We start from the raw sequence: 23,482 nt of genomic DNA, 5'->3' as shown, positions 1-23,482 counted from the left end.
AATCGTTAATCATTGTTCAACTAGACAATAGCTTGAATCATCATATTCTATAAAATTGCACCTGTGTTGCCTCTTTACGTCGCCGCATTAAACCTAGTCATAATAATATTTTGTAAATTTATAACATAGAGTATTCTGTAAATCGAGGTCTGTCTTTCGTCTAATTTTCAGTAAACCCTCGATATAAATGATATGTTTCCTGTTATAAATTAAATTATCAATCATACATACAGTATACAAATAAAGGAATATGCATGTTATTTGGCACACTTTATTTAGTCCTTACACTGTCAACGTCAAACTCAGTTTTGTCTTTTAGAACTGCTGGGAAAGTGGCTAAAAATGGGACCATTTCGTGTGTTTGTGTGTCTTGTTTTTGTCTTTTTATTGGTAGAGGAAACGCACTCTTCCAGTTATATATCTCCATATCAAAGAGGTGATTATCGTGAGTTTTACTTTCAAATTTCTGAACACTTTAAAATTTCTGCAAAAGAAGGCAAACATCAATTTGCGGTGATCATGATACTGGACCGCAATCACCGATACCACTACTATGGGAGTACTAGAAGTGGATGGTTATATTACCCGATAAGCTACTTGTACCACTATACCCACGATACAGATCATAGCAGCACAACTCGTGTGTACTGTTATCATACATCTGATGGCTCCTGTTTATATCCCGATCCCAAATCAACGACAACCTTTTCAGCCCCTGCACATAACCGTATTGGAAATTACTTCGTTGTTAATACTGGAACAGCAACTGATACAGGATTTACAACTGCAATGGTAGATGCTCTCTTAAGCGATACTATTATGGAAAAAATGCACCAAGATTGGCAAAGGATAGATAATCCAGACATAATGTTGTATTCACAATATATACCAAATTCTGAGGAGGTTGTTTTTCAACTTCAAAGACGTTTAAAGGCATTTTCTTGGCAGTGGGTTTCACCCAGGGTTTGTGTATATTTTACATTCCACGGTCAATATATAAAATATGCAAGTGACTTATCAACACAAGATAAGCGTATAATAGAGAGGTTAGAATCACCAGAGGATGGACATAAAATCCAAACTGGAGTAGTAAGTAAGTTTACCTGAATTTCATTTGTTTATTGTTGTGCGTTTTTGCAGCAAACCTAAATATATATATTCCATTTCACGCGGGCAACGCTTCTCTGCTAATTATACTATCTACTTTGTCCAAGTACGCTCACTTGCACTTGCAATATATATATATATACGAGCAAAACTTGTTCATTGGTTGATTCTACTGAACAATTTAAGAGTAACCAAACTGGCTTTCGGATAAGACAAATTACTGAAAAAAAGACAATGCTGTGGGTATCAGTGGCTGGATCTCAATGGAGATACAAAAAAAGCGAAAAGCTAAATCAAAACGATAAAGTAAAACAGCCTGGGTGGTGGACAGGAATAAAAGAAATACAACAAAAGGAGACAGGGTGGTGAATGGTGGGTGGAGACTGAATAAGAGTAGAAAACAAAGAAGGTAGCTTGGTAGAGATATAAACAATTTTGGAATGGAACTAAAAAACAGCTAAAATGGTGGTTAATATTGAAACTGAAATTGAAATTTTGGTAGTCAGTGGAATAATTTTACCGATCTAGGAGTATGCTCCTAATGTTAAGTTCAACAGGTTTTGTGGTTTTAAGTAGTAATTCTCAGTGGTTTTCTTTGTCTTTGCGAGTTTTGTCGCTCCATTTGACATCGTGGTCTATTGCAATAACTCTAAAATTTGCAATTGAGTGACCAGCTGAATTAAAATGTTCGGCTACAGGTTGATAGCTGATCTGTGTTGTGTCATTCTCATACAGAGTGTGTTTTTTGGTTCCCCGACGTACTGTTTACCACAAATATTACAGTATATGAGATAAATGACGTTTTTGGTTAGACAATTATTTGATTGTCTTATCCGAAAAATGCGGCCAGTTTGGTTACTCTTAAATTTTTCAGTAGAATCAACCAATGAACAGGTTTTGCAAGATTTGCCGCAAAGGTGACTGCCCAAATTTTGGCTGTCATGAGAGTTAATTTCACTCTTAAATTTGGATCTGACTAATATATCACGAAGGTTGGGAGGTCTACGAAATGCAGGTGGTTCCGGAAAATCAGTCCTGAGACGTTCTGTGGACTGTAGAATGGGCATATGTTTCTCAATAATAGCCCGTAATGGAGGCAACCTAGGGTGATAGGTTGTGACCAATGGCACTCTGGTCGAATTTGGCTGACGTGGTTTGTACGTCAGTGTTTGACATCAAGGGATATCTTTTGCTTTCTTTACAGCAGTTTCGATGTATTCATTCTTGTAATTTCTATTCCGGAGATGTCCGGTTAGTTCTTCGGTACGATTCTGAAAATCTAAATCTGAAGAACAGATACGTCTGATACTTAATGCTTGACTGTACGGTATGTTTTTAGTACAGTGTCGGGGATGACAACTGCTAGGGAGCAGGTACATATTTTTATCCGTGGGTTTACGGAATAGGTCAGTTTTGAGTGTACCATTTTCTATGGTCACTATAGTGTCGAAAAAATCAACGCTACTAGTGGATTTGGTAGCTGTAAATTTATAGTTGGGTGGGCTGAATTAATATTGAAAAGAAAAGATTCCTAATTATCTTCACCTTGGGTCCAGATCATGAAGATGCCGTTAATGTATCTAAACCAAGTGGTTTATTAGATTGGAGGGACAGAAAGTTGGCCTCAAATTGTCCCGTAAATAAATTTGCAAAAGATGGCGCCATTTTTGTGCCCATCGCTGTGCCATGAATTTGAAGGTAATGGTCATTTCCAAAAATAAAATTGTTGTTGGTTAAAATCAACATGACCAGTTTTCGTAAATGGGCTTTAGTAGGCGTTTTGCCTGGAATTGGTTTGTAATTTAAAATACATGCGTCGGCTCCTTCTTCGTGAGGGATATTAGTATACAACGATGAAACATCTAATGTAGCCAGAACAGAATTATTAGGTAACTTTTGAATTTGGTTAATTTTGCGGATAAAGTCCGTGGAGTCCTGAATGTATGAAGGGAGATCAGTCACATATGGTCTAAGTAAATTATCCACATATTCATAAAATTTCTCTGTAGCAGTGCCATTGCCCGAAATAATGGGTCTACCAGGATTGCCTGCTTTGTGGATTTTAGGTAGGAAATAAAATCTGCCTGGAACTGGATTAACCTGTGCCAAATGAGGTCCATTCTTAGGATTGATGGAGTGTTTTTTTACAGAAACAGATTTGGCCACCTTATCCGCAATTTCCGGGGTGGGATCCGTTGTAAGTTTACGATAATGAAGAGGATTGTTTAGCTGTCTTAAGGACTCCCTTCATAACATTTGATGTCCATAGCAACAGTGTCAGAACCTTTATCAGCGGGTTTAATGATGATATCATTACCCTAATAAACCACTTGTTTGGTTTAGATACATTGACGACATCTTCATGATCTGGACCCATGGTGAAGATAATTTGGAATATTTTCTTCTCAATATTAATTCAGCCCATCCAACTATCAAATTTACAGCTACCAAATCCACTAGTAGCGTTGATTTTTGAGTGGTTTGGAATTAATGTTCTATGCCTGTTGTGTTTATATAATCACAGACACAGAATAAATTCTAAACCGCTCGGTGATATACTGAAATTTAATTAATTAATTTGTCTGTATATATCCAAACTGGTTGAAGTTGGAACCAAGCTTTACACTGTTGATAATTAACTTATATTAACTTATATTCGTTTTGTTCTCAGCTACATCAGACTATTATTACGACTTCTACACTAAAATCCACGCTGAATTTAAGACCTCAAGAAAACCACATCATACTCAGTTTTCCGTTTTTCTACTTATGGACCCCGTTAATCGCAACGCCTGGATTCGTTATCCTAAGAATTATATGTATGCCTGGCGTACAAGTGAACGTAACCAAAAACTATATGGAACAGAACGTATAATAACCACTGTTAATACTGATCGTGCTACGGTGGGCAACTACGTCGTTTACAATCTAAAATCTACTAGTCAGAGAAACCTTGGAGGTGAGCGTGACCCGGCCGACGGAAACTGGCAACATTCTGAGCACAGTATAATGCGGCATTATCTAACTTATTTAAAAAGCGAGTTTGCACTTGAATATAATACAGATTGGATACCAGAAGTTCTTATTTACACGTGGATATTTCCATGTAAATACTGTTCACAGGAAATCATCGAAACCTTTAGGCATACGACAGGAGTATTTGCATCAGCAGCAGTGTCAGTAGCGTATACCACGATTGGCAAATCAGATGAATATTTTCCCGATGTGCAAATCGACGTGTGGCGTCCTAAAATGAACATGGCTGATATTAAAACTTTTTATGTGATTCGGAATATCGTTGATGACAATCTTAATAGGCCTAAGCCAAAACAAGTTGGTGTTTGTAAGATAAATGGTAGAAGTCGCCGCGAAGCATTTGATAACTGCGATACAGCTCAAACGTGTATGATGGAATGTCTTCGCGTTAACACAGAATGTTTTAGACTTTGTTGTTGCTGTGATGAAGATTCAACAATTGCTATGGTGGCGTATTCTATCAACTCATTATATGCACAGTGTCATTCCCAGTCAGCCTCTATTGAAGAAAAAAGGTACGCTCATATTCCCTTTCTGTCTCATAATGATGTATGCCATTAATTAGCCATTCCACCATTATTCAGAAGGCTACTGTACAATTCATTCCTGACGATTGACATAAATTTTGAAAGATCGGAATTGGAATAAATCGTCATCGCTAATTTCCTCACTCTTTTCGAATAAAAAAGAGATATTGTAGACTCATCTACTCACTTAAATACCCAATTGTGAAATGACTTTTTCAGTTGAATGTTGCGCTGTGTGAGAGCTGTCAATGTTCAGACGAAATCCGTTTGAATACTGAGCCTGCAGTAATCGCATATATGTTATATTATTCTGATGATGTTTATCTGCCGATCAATTATGTTTACAAATTTGTTTACAGAACATGTTGGCGAAATTGGCTGGATAGAAATATAGGCATGGACTGCGCATGCGCTTCTAAATCAATCATTACTGAGGAGTATACTTCCTGTCTTGAAGCAGTCACTGAAGAACTCTATGCCATCGGTCCTCCGCTAAACGAAAAAGGAACATCGCAAGAGGACCTTCTGGTTGATATCTTGCGCTACCAATTTATTCCATCACAATGTCTAGATATGGGTAAACATGGATTCATGTGTACCTTAGACAAAGATCAAGGTAATGTATTTATTTTCAAATAAACCTCCCAAAGGAGAAGCAAAGCAGGAGTAATATACTTAACGATGTGTATTTTGCCAAGCAATAATTTAAAAGTTGCGAAACATAAAAAATGGTTAAAAGGGTATTAAATTAAACTTGGAAAATGCTGTCATATGTCATAATACGAGAATGTATATACGACTTAATTCATCAATATAGCGATTCTCCAAATAAAAATTGGAACGATGTAAATTGTGGTCGCCATCGTGAAAACAAACAGACAAAGTAAATAGTACACTAGGCTTGGAAAATGCTTTGCAGGTAATGATAATCTATAAATACTGTCTAATTCGTTAATACATTTATGAAACGTTGTTTTATAACAAATAGAGATCGTTAAGCAATTTATACCACGATAAAACTGCAGGAAAGGCAATACAGGTTCGGAGAGCAAAAGTAAACAATGGTTCGGAAAATCGCAACATGACCAATTTTAACAAAGGTGCAGAAACTGGGCCAATGTAACAAAGGTTCGGAAAATGAGCAATTTTAACAAAGGTTCAGAAAATGAGCCAAGATAACAAAGGTTTAGAAAATGACCAAAGTTATAACAAAGGTTCAGAAACTGTGCCAAGGTAACAATTCGGAGAATGAGCAATTTTAACAAAGGTTCAGAAAATGACCAAAGTTAACAAAGGTTCGTAAAAGTTTACAAATGCAATAACTTATTATTCACCTTCCTTTGCCGTAGGTAAGTAAGAAATGTTGTTTTTAAAACAGAAAGTATGTACGAAACATCAACTGTTCGTCTGGTTAATGGTAATGCTTACTATGAGGGACGTCTGGAAGCAAGAAACCCAAACGGAGATTGGCTTCTTGTTTGTGACGATTACTTTGATTTGAAGGTAATAGATGGAATAAAATGTTTATTAAAACATGTACAATATAAAACAGACGCTCTATCAAACTGCGTTTAAGATTTTAGTTCTTAGGCCTAGATGTTTGATAAATCCTTCAGTTGTCACAACGAATTATCATTATTTGAACTTACTTCCGTTTATGTCGGTTAGTTCCTTAATTGAGTTTTCCTTTAAAAAAACATATAAATTCTCAAAAAGTATGTTTGAGGATTGTTTATCTAATTTAAATTTCATAGGATGCAACTGTTGCTTGCAGACAACTCAACTTTGAAGTTGCTCAGGAGGCTCTGACAAGATCTCATTTTGGTTCAGGATCGGGAAAATACATTTTAGATGATTTGGGTTGCAAAGGAACCGAGAGTTCTATCTTTTCGTGTCCGAGTAGTGGACTGGGAAGAACAAACTGCCGAGAAGGCGAGGCAGCGTCAGTACGATGTGCTTTATATGCTGGCCTTGATAATGATGATGACGATGACGATGGTGATGGTGATACTGACGATGACGTAGAAGAATTCGAACCTGGTGTTGGTGATGCATTCGCTACATATGGTAATGTTCTTAGAAATAGTACGGTCGTAATTGTGGTTAAGATTCGTAAATTATTTATTATTATTTATTCGTACTTAGTAACAACGACGTTCATAAAGAAAGCGGCGGTTTAAGCACCACTATAGTACTTTTTTTGCAATAAGGAATTTCAATAAGAATGGGTACAATAATGATCAATTTGCATACTTGTTTGTGAAGAAGTACAGTGTAATTATGGCCAAAATGCAACATGTAATTTGATTTTTAAGAAACAATAATAGATAATTTAAAACGTGGATATATTAATATGATGACAGTATTTTGCGTTTTTTTACAAAGGTGAAACAGGAGGGCAAGACACCGGCACACCACAAGAAACATTTGACTGTAGTGCTTTCCGATCCACGAGTATTGACTATGTAGACGGTGATGATAATAATGATGATGATAACAATGACGTAGAGAGTGGTGTATATGAAATAGGCCCGTCTTCGTCAAGATTCCAAGCTTACTGTGACATGGATACAGATGGCGGTGGTTGGACAGTAATCCAGCGAAGAGAAGACGATGATGTTGATTTCTACAAGGTAGGCCTATTTGTTATCGTGTCATATTTGAATGAGTTTACAAATGGAACACTGTTGAGTATCTTCCAATCTTATAGGTGATATACTGCCTTTCTAGTTCCTAAAATGCTGCCTTTTCTGGTTCTGGTACATATACTGTACCTGATTCTCAGGACCAATCAACGTAGATGCTACGAATGTTTAAAGCTTCAACCATTTCGACAATATTAAATATATCTTAAACCTTACATAAAAACATAATAATTTGTTTTTAACTTCAGAATTGGGTTGAGTACGAAGAGGGATTTGGTGATCTAGATGCTAATTTTTGGTTAGGCTTGAAGAAGATCTATCTCTTAACGAACACCAAAGCGTATCGTCTACGAATTGATATGACAGATTTCAACGGCAAATCAGCACATGCTATATACGAGAGTTTCAGGGTGGAAAGTGCAAGGTTAGAAACTGTATTGAATCATAGTAACTACAATTTAATTTTGAAATTATCTCTCTATTTTTGAAGTTATACTTCAAACGTGACGCATGCCCGTTTTAAAGTATACATTATGCTTTAATTCAGTTCCTTATTGCATGCTCAGGTGAGAGCATGAGGCTATACCAATTGCCATAGCCCACCGATATCTTCAACGCATAAAACAACTACAGTAATACTACAAATAATGATGATTATTTTTTTGATGTTTTGCGTGTCAGAGACAGAAAGTTAAACATAAAATGGCTCATACACGTCATTTCATGGAGGATATCATGTTATAGCTCCATGTGAAAGAACATTTTGATTTGCGCAAAGTGATCTCAGTGTACTGAACATTCAATACGAATGGGGACAATAATGATCAATTTGCATACTTGTTTGTGAAGAAGTGTAGTGTAATTATGGCCAAAACGCAACATGTGATTTTATTTTTAAGAAACGAAAGATAATTTATAACGTGGATATATTACGATGACAGTATTTCGCGTTTCTTTACAAAGGTGAAACAGGAGGGCAAGACACCGGCACATCACAATAAATATTTGACTGTAGTGCTTTCCGTCAGGGTAAGCCAAATCATCTGAATAATATTTTCAATTCTTTGGTTTAGCCATGAGTGTCCGTACTGTCTTCGTCTTGGTGATTTTGTTGGAGGAGATGCTGGTGATTCTATGGGCGAGTCAGATCCACTTACGTTCGATGGTAACTCAAACGTAGATCAGCCATTCAGTACCAAGGATAGGCTTAATGCTGGTTACAGGTGAAGTAACAAACACAAAATTAGTAATTTATATCATCATCAATATTGATTTTAAGATATAGAAATTACACGACGAAAAATTAACCCCTCGAATTTTTTCTAATGTCGTCTTTGATCAAGATTGAATTGGCTAGTACGAATTATAATAATATAAGTTGTAGGGGACATTTTTAACGAAACAAATTTTATTCGCCAACGATTTTATTTTTAATTCTGATTTTTTTTTCAATTCAGTTATAGCAGCTGTGTTGGTACAAGAAAAGCCGGATGGTGGTTCAGTAAAGGAGGATTGTGTGGGAATACAAATCCTAATGGAAAATACTTCGGTGGCCATGCACGAAGTACGTATTACCCTAATGACGTCATCTACTGGTACACATTGAAGAATGATAGATCTCCTTTAAAGACGATTGAAATGAAGATCTACCCTGTAACAGGGATCTTTACAGGAAGAGCGACTGGCGACTATACAAATTACGGTTAAATCATAGTATTACGTTAAGTGTTCATATTTAAAGGTGATCTCCCATTCCTTGGATGAAAAGCAGCATTATCTTGTGGAAGAACGGCTTGTGGCTATGCAGACGCAGACTGGTTAAATCTCACACTATGCTGTGATGTTATAATAGTGAAATGGTTAATTCCTAAAATTATGCCCATAAGTATTATATAAATAAACTCTGGAGAGAGTCAATGGAGACGGTTATATAGAGGAATATGAAATTGACCAAGTAGTTTTGTTGCGGTGTTATACGAAATGGAAATGGTATACTACTTCGATTCATGATGCTTGGCCTGCATGATAGCAGTTTAGTGTACGATTCATCATGTATGTAGACCCATATTTGAAGGGTTTGACAAATAAAAGATTTGCTTGTTTAAAATGCTTGGGCCTACTATTGGTTTTGTTGCTTTGCCGTCTCCATTATAATATATATTTATTTTTCATGTTTTAAGGACACTAAGTCTTTAAATTATTGTTTTTAATATTATTCCAGGTAGTCTCTACTGTTTCTCTACTGAACCACTTTAAAAATCAATGCTTTAGCACTGAAAGTGTCATTTGGTATAAAGACAGAATAAATAAATAATAGTAATCGTCGACTAACAACAGCCGTTTCTTAGAAACTTAATTACACAAAACATTGACAGTTTAGGAAAAAACAATGAAAATTAATTTCTTCAAAAGTCTATATTTCAAATGTTAATCTATTCAGTGTCGTATCTTTGAGTTGAAGCAATTTATAAAAGACAAATGACATAAAAACATCAATGCCACTTAAAAACAATTTGAAGAGGGAACTTTATTTAGTAGCATTTTGTTGTTTTATTTTGTGAACAAACTTGGAGTTTACATAAATCCAATTTCCTTAACTACTGTACCATACTATAGACTAAAACAAGATTGCACTTTATACAACTGAGTGTAGAATACATTTATATTCATAGTGTCAGAGTGACAAGGGTTCAATCTTTTTTTCCGAAAAATTGAGTCGAAGTTTTCCCTTTCAAAATTTACAGTACTTTACATTGTTCCCCATCTTTGATGACATACCGTATGTACATTTTATCAAGTTTTTCATTTTTGCTGGAGAAACAAAAACGTTGAAGAGTAACTATGTCTATTATTTATCTTATAACATAAACAAATAGTATGTAGTTGAAAATCAGTAAATTAACCTGGAGCTCCCCTTTAACTTGTTTTGGTGATGGTGGATGTGATATGTCAACAGAGGGCAGCATTTACGGAAATTGAAAAAAAAATAAAAACATTATTTTAATGATGGCTGATGATATAACGAACAGGTACCCTCTTCATGAATGTGTTTTTGATGATGATATTCGAAGATTATCTGGTCTGTTACGACAGTATGATCCAGCAGAAAAAGATGTTCATGGTAGTATATACTTCTTGCCTTAAATATTGATCAATATGTGCTTTTTTATGTGTGTTCTTTAGCCTAGGCCTAAGCATCTCGCTGCTGGACATGGCTGCGCTGGCGTCCTAACCACCCCGCGTACCTATTCTACTACTAGCTAGGCTTCATGGTATAAATCGTAGTACGTATGATAAACAGTCGACGAATAGGTCTATGTAGGACCCACTAAGACTAAGAAATTGTATTGTAGAATGACATGTGGCTACTAATTAACTTAACTATTTAACCGGATATTTTTAAAAGTTATAATTTTTAAGTCAACTTACTAGATGCAACTTCATTAGAGCCTGCTTCAACAGAAATTTATAATTCCCAGCAATGTTTTAACTGTATATATGAACTGTTTATAAGTTGTTTTGTGACTGTGTAATTTGGTAGTAGTCACTCTCATACTGTAGGCCTACATTTAAAAGTAACACATCCAAATGCCAACTTTAAGTCAATGGCTACCAGATGTCTCTGTGAGACGGTTATTTGAACCAGTACCAGTACCAGTACCAGTATTCGTTTTGGGGATGTTTCTTCTTAATTGAATTGATTGAACCCATGGAGGAAAAAATACATTTATTTTTTCCTTCATGATTAAACCATCCCATCTCCATCTCTAATCTAATTAAATCTAGGCAAGTATTACATTTGTATATTTACAAACTAAAGTATTTATTCATTGATATATATATTTAGGCCTATATAATAAATACTGTACCATAAAGAAAAGTTAAGTTGATATTATAATTATATATTTTTTTTTGTTTAATTTTTTATTCAGGTAACACACCCCTTCACCTTGCTGTTATCTTAGGACACAAAGGTAGGCTGGTCACCATTTCAGTACTTAACTTGACATAATCAGTACTTTTGATGATACTGTACATTGACAAAGAAAACATTTCTAGATCACTGGTTACAGTTACAGTAAATGGGTTTAGTACATTCCACAATATAAAATAACTGTTTTGTTGTAGTTCGTGCTTGAATGATATCACTAAGCTTGTTTTAGTTTGCTTTTAGACTGTTAAAATATCGACAAATGGCCTAAATAGATTTAAATGTTGCCCTCAAATATTCTTTGAATCTAGCTTAATCTTTTTTCTACAATGCCTACCATATTTTTAATAATATTTCTCACTTTTTAAAATCAGTCATGATTCATTTTTTTTTACTGATGAATTGGATTAGCTTTTTAAAGGTACAGTTATAAAACTCCTGTTTGATATATTTCTTCAGTTATACAATCATGGGTTTCTTTTTTTTTCTTGTAGGTATCATCTACTGTACCTCTCTTATTTAGAAATACAAACGTACTAAATTAAATTTCATGCACATACTGTATAGTGACACTATAAAATACAATTTTATAAATAAATTAATAAAGTTTTCACTGTAAAGATACCATATTAAACAAGTGCAAAAGTACACACACAATGCATTATTATATTTTGATAAAAACTGTATTGAAGATTTAAGCTTAGAAAAGGCAATAACAACGAATGGGTTTATTTTTAAATTCTCTAATGGTAAAAGGGATATACTGTCTTCTAATTTTTATTTTTTTTTTATTGTTAAAATTATAAAAACAAATGGTGATAAATTGATTTATAACTACTGACATGTTTATTTTATATTTGTTTTATTTTATAATTTGTATCATCACTTTTGTTATTTTCTTTTACGAGTATATACTTTCACTTCTTTCCACAGATTATTAATGGAATATTACTGTATATGACATGGTTGAGTATACTCCCAGAGTGCATGGGTATAAATATAAATGTTGGCAAAAATAAGGAGGGGACATCATACCTGGATTGCATTAACAATGAATTTTGTCGAATTTAGTCTAATAAATTGTAAATACAACTCAAGTATGGGATTATACTCAAGTCATATATGGATAAATATTCATTTCTTTTGATTTCTCTAATTTTGTATAACTTATCTTTTGTATCAACTGTATATTCAAACTACTGTAGTAGTTTTGTTTACTTTTATAGTAGATTATTGCATTGTTTTGCCCTATATTTGCTTGGTCATCCAAGCTGTGACCTGGGATGTTTGTTACATTCTTAAGGTTTTTTTTTTATTTGAAATAAAGGATGATTTTACCCATTAATTATTTTAATATTAAATGTATGGGGTTTCTGATTTTCAGAATGTGTACACCTACTTTTAAACCACCATGCACCTGTGAAAACCAAGAACAGGCAAGGTTGGACGCCTTTATCTGAAGCTTTAAGTTACGGCGACAGGCAAACAAGTAAGATTATCTAAATCCTATAGTGATTAGTCACAAAACTAATTATTCCATGCTCTAATGAGCTCATCATAATGAAGTTATTGTGCAAAGTTTAAATAAGATAAGAAAACAGGAATTTAGCCCTTTTTTTAAATAGATAGTATGCACCATTTCTTTTAATTGATCTTATTCAGATTTTTATTCTAATGTAATTAATTTTATTTTTTGGTTTTTGTTTTCTTTAACTTTTCTGTTTTTATTGTATTTTGTGTATTTTATCTGTTCTGAGGGTCCCAAATGATCAGCATATGCTGGATGGATCACCCTCATTAAATATGGTTAAAATAAAAATAAAATAAAGGTGACACTAGGCCTATCTCTTTTAATATCATGATGTAATTCCATTAAAGATGTATAGTCCCCCAAAAACTGAAGATTAATTAAATCAGACTTTGAATATGTTATTTTGTAGTTTTAATAAAGTTAATCACTTCCATAGAAACTAAAAATGTTTTCACTTATAAAATGAAATGAAAAAAAGAAGATTAATTAAATCAGACTTTGAATATGTTATTTTGTAGTTTTAATAAAGTTAATAACTTCCATAGAAACCAAAAAATTGTTCACTTATAAAATGACAAAATAAATGGTTAAATTCAACCAAAAACCCATTGGCTGGCAGCAAATTTGACAATTTTTTGCTTTAAAAGTACATTTTTTTCAGGTAAATACTTTTTTTTTCAATCCAATTTTTGGTCAAAGTGGATAAGTATTTTATTATTTTATTCAACAAAAATGTTGTTAAGAATTATTTTTTCAGGGGTACAATACATCTTTAATAATTGTTTATTAATATTATCTTCAAACATTTAACAACTTGGTTTTACTGTATAGAATAGAATCAACAAAAATGGATTTTGTATCTTTTTTTTTGGTAGTAAAATGCCTTTTAAGAAAACTCAAATCACAGTCAAAAGAAATGTTAGAAGCAAAGAGACCAGAACTGATTGAGGCGCTTAGTGAACTGGTTGATTTATACCTTGAGCTTAAATGGGACTTTCAAAGCTGGGGTAAGTATAGTCTGTTAAAACATGTTGTTTTTCCTAACATTAATACTGATAAAAAAAATGTCAAGAATGTAATATTGTATGTATTCTGTAATGTATTTTTTGTTCTGTAAATCAGACCGAAAACTTGTAAGGATACAAATTGCAAAAAGTTTTCCTTTTTTGTTGCACTTAATAATTAATTAAAGATGTATTGTCCCTTTGTCAAATTCCAAAAAAAAAAAAAAAAAGATTTCGAAAAAAAGTGGGTCATTTTGAAGTATCATAATAGTTATTAACTTTCACCAAAAATTAGTCGGAAAAAAAATCATTTAACTGAAATACAGATGTTTTTTGGTTAAAAAAATAACTTTGACTTCCAGTCAAAGTTTTCGATCAAAACATATCTCATAATGCAACGCGCTTATTTGGCTACTCTGTATGCATAATCATAAAACTTCTTTGCGATCTGTGTGAAAACACCTTCTCAACCGTGACGAGTTGTAAACAATCCTAATTAGCATCATGCATAATGTATACTTATGGTTTGAAATCTTTGTTTACTTTCGCTCGCGACGATTTTACAGACGAAATGTAATCAAATTAATTTAGCTGTTAATTACGTAAAATTGTTGTTTTTGTATATAGATGTAATTATTTAGTAGCACCTAGAGCACTTCTAGTGGATATGTGCACTCTATAAATTATTATTATTAAGAACGTTTTGCCAGTTTAGCATATCCAAACTCTACACAATACCACCTTGTCGCTGTGTATTTATCAGCCATGTCTTTTTAAAATAAAATAATGAACTATTTTTCTGCAACCTGATGAATCGTTTTTATCATTTATGAAAAATGTTGGGGTGTCCCCCCCCCCCCCCCCCTAATCTATAATGTTTATCAAGGGTATAGGAAAACATTCAATAAGAAAAATATCTTTCCTACTCTAAATTCAGATTGATTAGAGGTTATGGCTAATCAAAATTTTTTTATGAAACTCCTATCTTTAAATATAATAATATCGCTAAAGAATATCAAACCAATGTTGTATTGTTTTTTAAAAAGTTTGATTTTTGGGTGCTTTACAGTACACAATGAAAATGGGAAAAAAAGTGGAGAGCAAGTAAACATTTTTTTGTTTTTGTCTATTGAAATAATGTCACCATACAGGATATAAATTTAATACATTTATATTTTTTTATATAGTGCCATTAGTATCGAGAATTCTACCATCTGATGTTTGTAAAATTCATAAGAAAGGAACCAGTATACGAGTAGACACAACGCTGATTGATTTCAGTGACATGCGGTGGCAAAGAGGGAACATTAGTTTTATTTTTAACGGTAGCGCAAAATCACGAAACGCTCTTATTGTACTTGACAATGATCAACGTGTCTTTCAACGTGTTAGTTATGATCAGGTACTGAATGAATACTGAATTTTTTTTTCAACACACATCTAAAAGTGTTATTTTAGGATCAAACACAATTTCTGCTTTCTAACAAAATCTTCTCACACATGAGTTTGATTCCATATTATTCCAGCATCTTGCTGGCTGATTTCTATCACCAATTTTTATATAGTAGAACTCCTCCTATTTAGGGGACACTTTCCTTTGAAACAAACAAGTAGCATTATATGTTTAACACTATGGGAAGCGGCTTTTAAATGGACACTTTGTTTTTATTTGTTAAAAATGAGCTAACTAAGAGGAAACCATGGGGCCAACACAAAAGTGGAAGCCTCCTAATGCAATAATATACAAATAATGAATGTTTATGAGTGTAATGGTACAAATAATGGCATGAGGTGAATGATGAAAGGTTATATCAACGAGGCAACGCCGAGTTGATATAACCTTTCATCATTCACCAAATGCCATTATTTGTACCATTACACGAATATTAAACATTCATTATTTGTTTTATATAACATCTAAATAGATTCCTGTCATTTGAATCATGGAGTATATAAGGTAGCCCTAGCCAAGCGGCCTACATTTCATTCAGATTGATTAAAACGGTAACATTTGGTTTTTAATATTATAATATTAAATGTTATATTTATATGGATTTTATAAACACACCTACTTTAGTGTTAATTATGTCAACTAACGACCTAGCCTAGCAAGGCTAAAACGCCTAGGCTAGGCCTAGCCTAATACTAACAGGCCTAGCTAGGCTAGACCTAGTAGTAGTACTAGATTGGCTGAAAGGCAAAACTTCGACAGACAATTGGAACTTATCTTGGCTAATTATGGTTTTTCCAACGATTCCACGTCTTGTAGGATGTCCCCATTAATTAAATCAAAATCCTAAAAACGATCTAAAGCTAATTTAAATGCCTTTTTGAATGAATTAGTACATATTATATATCTCCAAATCGTACACAAAAATCTGCTGCTGTTGCATATCTCGCGGTGGTGTTTACAAACAGAGGCAGGACGACAGGTGGCGCTGTTGTATTTCAATGTAATTTTTGTATTCTAATTTTTTTTTCATCCGCGAAACGTTTTTTTTTTCGTACACAAAATGTTTAAAAAAGTACTATTAAACGATCGTTTAATAGTGCGTACTATTGCACGCCATGTGACCCACAATCGTCCAATCAAATGACAGGAATTTATTTAGGTGTTATATAATATCTAAAAACAAACATTGTATGTATGATATATACAATCAATTTGGTAGTGATATGCCCACCACATATGGTACTGATATGACATCATCTTGTCCATATATGGACACATCACATTTTTTTGTCACATAAAATTTGATAGTGTATACAGAGCTTTAGAGAGTTTCTCCAGGCCTGTGTTCATAGTTTTGGCCTCGGCTTGGACTCAAAATTTAATTTGGAACATTTTTATTTTCAGGAGTCAGAAAGTGAACTTGAGGAAGAAGTGGACATCCTCATGAGTAGTGATATATTAACAGCAACTATGTCGACAAAATCAATTGTGTTTTGCCGTGCACAAACAGGCTGGATATTTAGGGAAGATAGACGTGAATCCGTAGGGATCTTTCCTGCTGACTTTTATCTTGTACAAGGAATAATTGTTGAATCACGTAAAAGGTTTGTTTATTTGTTTTGTTTAACAACAACCAGAGTGTTTATTGAAGGGAGAATCTTGACTGTGAAAGAATGATGGCGAATAATAATAATAGTTCATTCTTATATAGCGCATATACTGTAAGCAAGCTGTCAATGCGATGTACATCAATTAAAATAGACGGAAGTGGCAATAATTTAAATTAATAAAAAACATTTGAAAAGGAAAGGCTTTAACTGGGTCTTGAAAGAGTAATAATAATAAGACCATTTTTAATTTTTAAGATGCCTTAAAATATACAAATACAGCTGACTATATTGTCCATTGAAAATGTGTCCTATTAAAACCGACCTTTGAATATACAATAAATTATACTATTACCTGTACCATATAAATTGCCTGGCAGGCACAGAACAATAAACCACCTGGTGATATACTGAATATTAATTACTTAGAAATAAAGGTCATATTTAATTTAGAAATGATAAAATTTCCATATAAATATATATACTGCAATATAAATATTAATTAAAATTCAGATACAATCAATGGCACCTTTTTTTACTCAAAATGATACCTATGTAATCCCCTGTCTACCATTTATCTATTTAAGGAGAGAACATTTGTCAGATGATGATATCCAACGTAACAAAGCAGCTGTTGAAAGTCTAAGTAAAGGTGAAGTATTGGATGGAATGAGTGAGGTAAATAAAGTGCTAAAAGTTAAAATTATCATTATCGTATTTATTTGTTATTGTTCATGAGGGTTTTTTAGGTTGGTGGGGGGGGGGGGGAGGGGGAGTTTATTTGAGGGAGGCGTTTATGCGGGGAAGGCGTTTATTTTTTTGGGGTGTAATATGGTAACATGTATAATCATATAAATACCCCTAGATATGAAAACATTTGAGGTGGGGGGGCATTTATTCAAAATGATGTACTATGCGGGGAATTTATTAAGGCCAAACGGTAGTTTAATGGGGTTTTTTCTTTTTTTATGTGTTTAACATTTCATTTCTGTTAAATTAATGCTGGAATAAACATACAATTAGAATATTCTATTTTTTTTGTAGACTGTTTACAGAGCAAGTTTAACTCCCCCACCTCCTTGTCATATAACTTGGCAGGAGTACATAATGTCAGACACTGTTCCCAGTATTGGAAGACAACAGATATGTAAAGAAAACAGAAAATGTTTTAAGGCTACTATTGCTATGGTAAGTGCTTGATTTTGTTTTTATTTCTTCTTTATATTGGGTTACCTATTCAGGGGACCCAGTACAGAACTATGATTACACAATTCACTACTCTTTTGAAATAGTGTACATGCACATGTGATATGTATATACACGAGACCAACAGCTTTACGTCCAATCCAAAGGACAAGGCAATGAGAGTTAAATATCTTGCCTAATGACACAAACAAAATGGCACAGACATACTGCAAAACCATGTCCTCTCGTATACTTATCCAATATCCCTTACCATTACACCATTCAACTCTCTCAATTGACTAAGTTTACACATTTTGTATATTGTATTACTGTACTTCATATCTTTTTATTTCCACAGAGTGAGGACTTTCCAATTCAGGTTGCGGATTTACTGAATGTACTTGAAGTGATTACACCAATGAAGCATTTTGCCAAGCTCAGGGAGTTCGTTGAACTTAAACTTCCTCCTGGATTTCCAGTCAAACTGGGTAAATACATCAAATATTAATAATATATTGATAGTTCATTCTTATATAGCTCATATAAGCAAGCTCTCAATGCGCTGCACATTATCACCCCAGTCATTTTGGATCAAACATGTATGGAAACATACTCCCATAATAATGCAGCTAGTAATCAGCGCAAAGTTGTTTCTTGATCTAACCCTGGGGCGGATCCAGAGGGGGGGTCCACGGGGTCCGGACCCCCCCTAAATTTTAAGGGTGCCCTCTTTTTAGAGGTTCAATATTTTATTTGTGTGACATATTTGTGTGTATATTAGTATGCACAGAGTAGGCTACACTAACCCCAAAAATAAAAACAGAAATTTATCACAATGAGCGCGATGTTAAGTTACGGCGGCCGATCAAAGAGCATCGTGAGAGGTGGTGACGCGTGATGATCTCTACTTAAACTTCTAAAAATAGATCGTTTCACATACTACAGAGGGCGCATGTAAACTTTTTACGATTCAACTCCGCGTACGTTACCATGCGCGCTATGTCATTGACTCGATTATTTGTCCATTGGTAAACACATTTTTATGTATTATTATTCTGAAAATAATTGAACTGTAAACATAATTCTTTTGAGTATTTGTTTATTTACATATCATTCCATCAGATCAACTATTTTTTATTTCCATTACATCCAACCAAACATGTAAAAAATGTAGTTAAAATATCGTACTATCTAGCGCGTACGACCATACGCGGTAGATTGTTTACTCAAAAATCATCGAAATTACACTATTCAACCTTGTTTTTGTAGTTGAGCCTCTCATGACCTGGGATTTGTTTGTCTTCCTATGCCAAGATAATATAGTTCTACAAGTTGAAGCCATGTGCTTTTTTCTCTGAGAAATATTTATTATAAGTGCCAAAAAAATTGTTTTTTTCTCGATATGAAGCCTTTATTATTCAAATCTTTTAAAGAAAAATCACACATACCATAAAGAAGGTTCATTTATTTCATTTTTGAAACAATATTTGTGAAAATTACGTGAGGCTCAACTACAAAACCACCATTTTGTGATATGATGTCATCGTAAGCCAATCAAAGCTGAGCTTTCCCGCGATCGGCAGAGCTCACGGTTGAATGATTTTGGATTCTGGCTATTTGATTGGTGGACGCGAATCACCCACAGCGGAATGTTTTCTCTCGCGTGTACCAAGAAGTCACGTGATCTCTCTGTACTGAACGGTACTACACAAATTTAGAGCAATGAATTTGTACGAATTCCGTTAAATAAACAACTCTATATATTTTATAAACATTTAATAACATATTTTATTGATATTTCCAATGTTGATATATAAAAGAAATTACTATAAAACGTAATTATATGTAATTATTTTAGCGAAAAATGGCGCAATTTGTTTACAACGTTCGTGGCTAAAAACGATCATTTTCGGCAATGTTTTAGACCCTATATTTCGAAAACTACAAGTCAGATTTTCGTAATTCTTTCTTTATTGGAATATTGAAACAAAATACCAACAGATAATGTTTAAATTGGTTGAAAAATAACAACTTTTAATTTTGCATCGTTATACCCTGCTAACAAGTGTCATTTCCGGCGAACTAGAAAGGTGCCATTTATCATGGATTTTGCGTGCGAGAGTGCCATTTCCGGCCATCTAAGTGTGTCCTGTAACAAAATTCGCTTCGCCACAACCCCCACCATGGGGGGGCTGTGGCTCAAATACTCAATATCTGATGTGCCCTTTTTATCGGCGGACCCCCCCTCTCAAAAATGTCTGGATCCGCCCCAGTAACCGGTACCCATTTTATACACCTGGGTGGAGAGAAGATAATAAAGTAAAGTGTCTTGCCTAAGGATACAAGCAGTGCGGCGAGTTGGATCTCACGATCAGTAATCCAACGTCAAACACACGGCGCCACACACCCTCACATCCTGCAGGAAAATTTGCTTTGTTTTCAGACACTATATTTCCATAATTCTTTATTTTACTAACTAAAAGGGAATAATTTTGAACCTTTAGAAAGTTCTGCCTTTCGAAGAGTTTTTAGGGGAAGTCTGGTTTGTTAAGAGATGTACTTTTCACTATATTTATAGACTAGATCTAGAGCTTAGTTCATCATAATTTTCATCTTGTATTTTGGTAAAATAGATAATAATTTTCTTCAATTTAATCAACTATTCACTAATTGCCTAGGGCTCTCTTGAACCATGGAGTACTCCATACTTGGACAACATCTTCGTTTAGATGATATTATATGCATGAGTGATTTTAATAAATTATATTATAAATTTTCAGATATCCCTGTTTTACCAACCATCAGTGCTCGTGTGACGTTTCAAGATTGCCAGTTCCGTGAAAACATACCCACAAGCCTTTTCCGTATTCCACCGGATTATAAGGAAGACCCTTACAGGTTTCCGGATCTTTAGCACAGAGGTACTACGGAATGACATTCTAGGTCATATTGTTCGTTAAGCTTCCCAAGATAATTTTACCTATGTTCTGCTTCCAAGTTTTTATTTTATTTAATGGGTTCATTGTTGTTAGATAATGTGGTTGAAAAATTATACTTTTAAACCACACCAGAAATAGCGCACATTCATTTAATGTATTAAGGCCAATTTACACAGACGAGCGGTAGCATCTGTAAAAAACATCTATGTTATTCCTTATGACCATTTACACACAACATGGAGCGGATGGGTAGTTTCCACTCACGATAGATACAGATTCAACGTGGAACAAGCGGTTTTCCACTTACCGTTACCGCTCGTCTGTTGAAATTTAAGATGTAGTATAGGTTGTAAATGAGATAGAGAGGGATATAGTTACTGTAGTGATGTGATGGTTGTGTATGCATTCATTGGTCATCAAATTCATTAGTGAATTTGAAATACAATTGCAATACATGTCTCTGGTGCAACAACTATGTTTTGTAACTAGTTTGGTTCTGATATTTTTTGCCAACTTTTGGTGCCAATAATTATGGTGCTGATATGTGTTTTTTAATTTTTATACTTTTTACACAACTTCTGTCACTGACATTCATATTAAGAAGCATATTTGTCCATGGTTTTGTTATCTATGACAAGAAGATAATTCCATGTGTGGCACTTATAGATAGATCCGCTCCCAAAAATGGTCCTTAATTTTTATTGAGAACTGTATTTCTCAGGGATAGGATAATAAGCTTTAATAAGTATGGTAAAGAAGTTAATAAATACATTTTTTTAAACGTTATTCCTTTTTGACCTAGAATGTCGACCTACCTGAGTATTTTAGATGTTATTAAATTTTCTCCAATTCATTGCAAATGAATTGGAGAAAATATATAATAGCATTTAAGAGTCTATGGTAGGTTCCCATCTCTGTGCTGTATTTTAAGTCATTGTATATACATTCGCTGCAAATTTTATATTTTATATACAAAGCATATGCATGCTGTTATGCTTTTGTACAATAGGGTTTGAACTAGGTGTTGTTAATAGTACTAATATATTGAAAAATGATTTTTATATTAAGGATATTGTTTTAAATTTTGGGATTTTTTGTTGTCCGTCAAAAATGCAATTTGATACTAAAATTATTTTAAATAAGATGTAATTAAGTTTAAATAGCACATTAAGAATGTGTAAATAGCATTTACATGGAGTTTCTATCAAAGTGTAAATAGAATATTAAATTAAATGTAATTATGTCAAAACAAACTATTTGGTTTTAGACCTGCTTAAAGCATATGTAAAATATGAACAAAAATAATTAATTTAAATTAGTTTTAATGATAAAAAAATCAGTGTGGTTTCATACAATTATGTTTAATGCAATTAAAAACTTGAGGATATATTACACAAAATAAATATAAAGTAGAAACTCTCTTTAGGAAACTACTATTCAGTGGAAACCTCTATTAAAAAGACACTGTGAAAAACGGAGGAAATGTATATAGCACTAAAACCACTATTCAGGGACACTCTAGTTAAGGAGACATTTTGTTGGTTCCCTAGTGTATGGTGTCCCCTTAATAGGGTTCTTTTATTGGTGTGTGTAAAAGGGCTAAGTATGGTACATGTTTTGTGGTAGTTAGTTTACATAATTATAGTTTTTCAGTCTTGTTGGACCAACTTTATCTTGTTTCTTAGAGTAGACAAATTATTACAGTATTTATACTAAAATCAATCCCACTGAAAACTTAAATAATTTGGTTGTGCTGTAGTGAAAATAGTAAGTAGACAAAAAGAATTCTTTATATTTATAAAGTATCAAATGTGAACACAATGTTGTACAATAAATATCTTGATAAAACTTATAAGAAAACAATACCGTACTCACTTAGATTTTGATATTCAACTTTTAAACTATGTATATAATAAGGGTGTTTTTAAAGTGAATTTTAAAATGCAATGGTTCTTACACTTTTACCTTATATTGGATTGGAATAAAATCTTACCACAATTCTATGAATATTTTCTTCATTTCTATTGTGTGAAAATACCATTATTTATGATGAGCCCTTGTTATAATTAGTTACAGGTACTTACATTGTGTCCCTTGGGTTTTTTTTTGTTTCTTTTGCATTAAGCTCTGTCTACACTATCAAACTTTATGTGAAAACAAAATGTGATGTGCCCATATATGGACATGATGATGTCATATCACTGCTATATTTGGGCATATCACTACCATAGTTGGGCACATCACACTTTTTTTTTCAAACTACTGTAGTTTGATAGTGTAGACAGAGCTTTAGAGAATAAAAACAATATTCCATACAATTCTTAGTATCTGTATCTCCACATACTGTATGGTATTATTTACCAGTATCATATGCAAATTCTAATTATAGTGTCACATGTGTATCACATGTTTTGTCTATATCATGGAAGGTTTGGCTTAGAGAATAGATATCACATGTGAAAGACATGGGACACTGTATCTTGAAATTAGTCTATGATAATGGAAAATTGAAAGATA

At 33.5% G+C, this 23,482-nt stretch overlaps 2 protein-coding genes across 2 annotated transcripts; both read left to right on the top strand.

Annotated features, from left to right (window-relative positions):
• Positions 1 to 342: 342 nt before the first annotated feature.
• LOC144845046 (uncharacterized) lies at positions 343 to 9,424 on the top strand. Its single transcript, XM_078702173.1, has 9 exons — positions 343 to 1,093; positions 3,779 to 4,658; positions 5,030 to 5,286; positions 6,049 to 6,173; positions 6,425 to 6,737; positions 7,056 to 7,303; positions 7,564 to 7,739; positions 8,389 to 8,538; positions 8,773 to 9,424. The coding sequence occupies exons 1-9, from the start codon at positions 343 to 345 to the stop codon at positions 9,020 to 9,022; spliced, it is 3,150 nt and encodes a 1,049-aa protein (XP_078558299.1). The 3' UTR covers positions 9,023 to 9,424.
• Positions 9,425 to 10,320: 896 nt separating this feature from the next.
• Positions 10,321 to 22,963, top strand: LOC144844140 (ankyrin repeat domain-containing protein 13C-A-like). Its single transcript, XM_078700887.1, has 10 exons — positions 10,321 to 10,436; positions 11,248 to 11,289; positions 12,631 to 12,735; positions 13,653 to 13,784; positions 14,969 to 15,183; positions 16,639 to 16,838; positions 17,429 to 17,519; positions 17,886 to 18,029; positions 18,385 to 18,514; positions 20,807 to 22,963. The coding sequence occupies exons 1-10, from the start codon at positions 10,322 to 10,324 to the stop codon at positions 20,938 to 20,940; spliced, it is 1,308 nt and encodes a 435-aa protein (XP_078557013.1). The 5' UTR covers position 10,321; the 3' UTR covers positions 20,941 to 22,963.
• Positions 22,964 to 23,482: the final 519 nt, after the last annotated feature.

The sequence above is a fragment of the Antedon bifida genome, chromosome 6 (assembly GCF_963402885.1).
Source record: "Antedon bifida chromosome 6, ecAntBifi1.1, whole genome shotgun sequence".
NCBI classification, from domain to species: Eukaryota; Metazoa; Echinodermata; class Crinoidea; order Comatulida; family Antedonidae; genus Antedon; species Antedon bifida.
The sequence above is the reverse complement of the archived record's forward strand: the minus strand, read 5'-3'. Positions and strand labels throughout refer to the sequence as shown.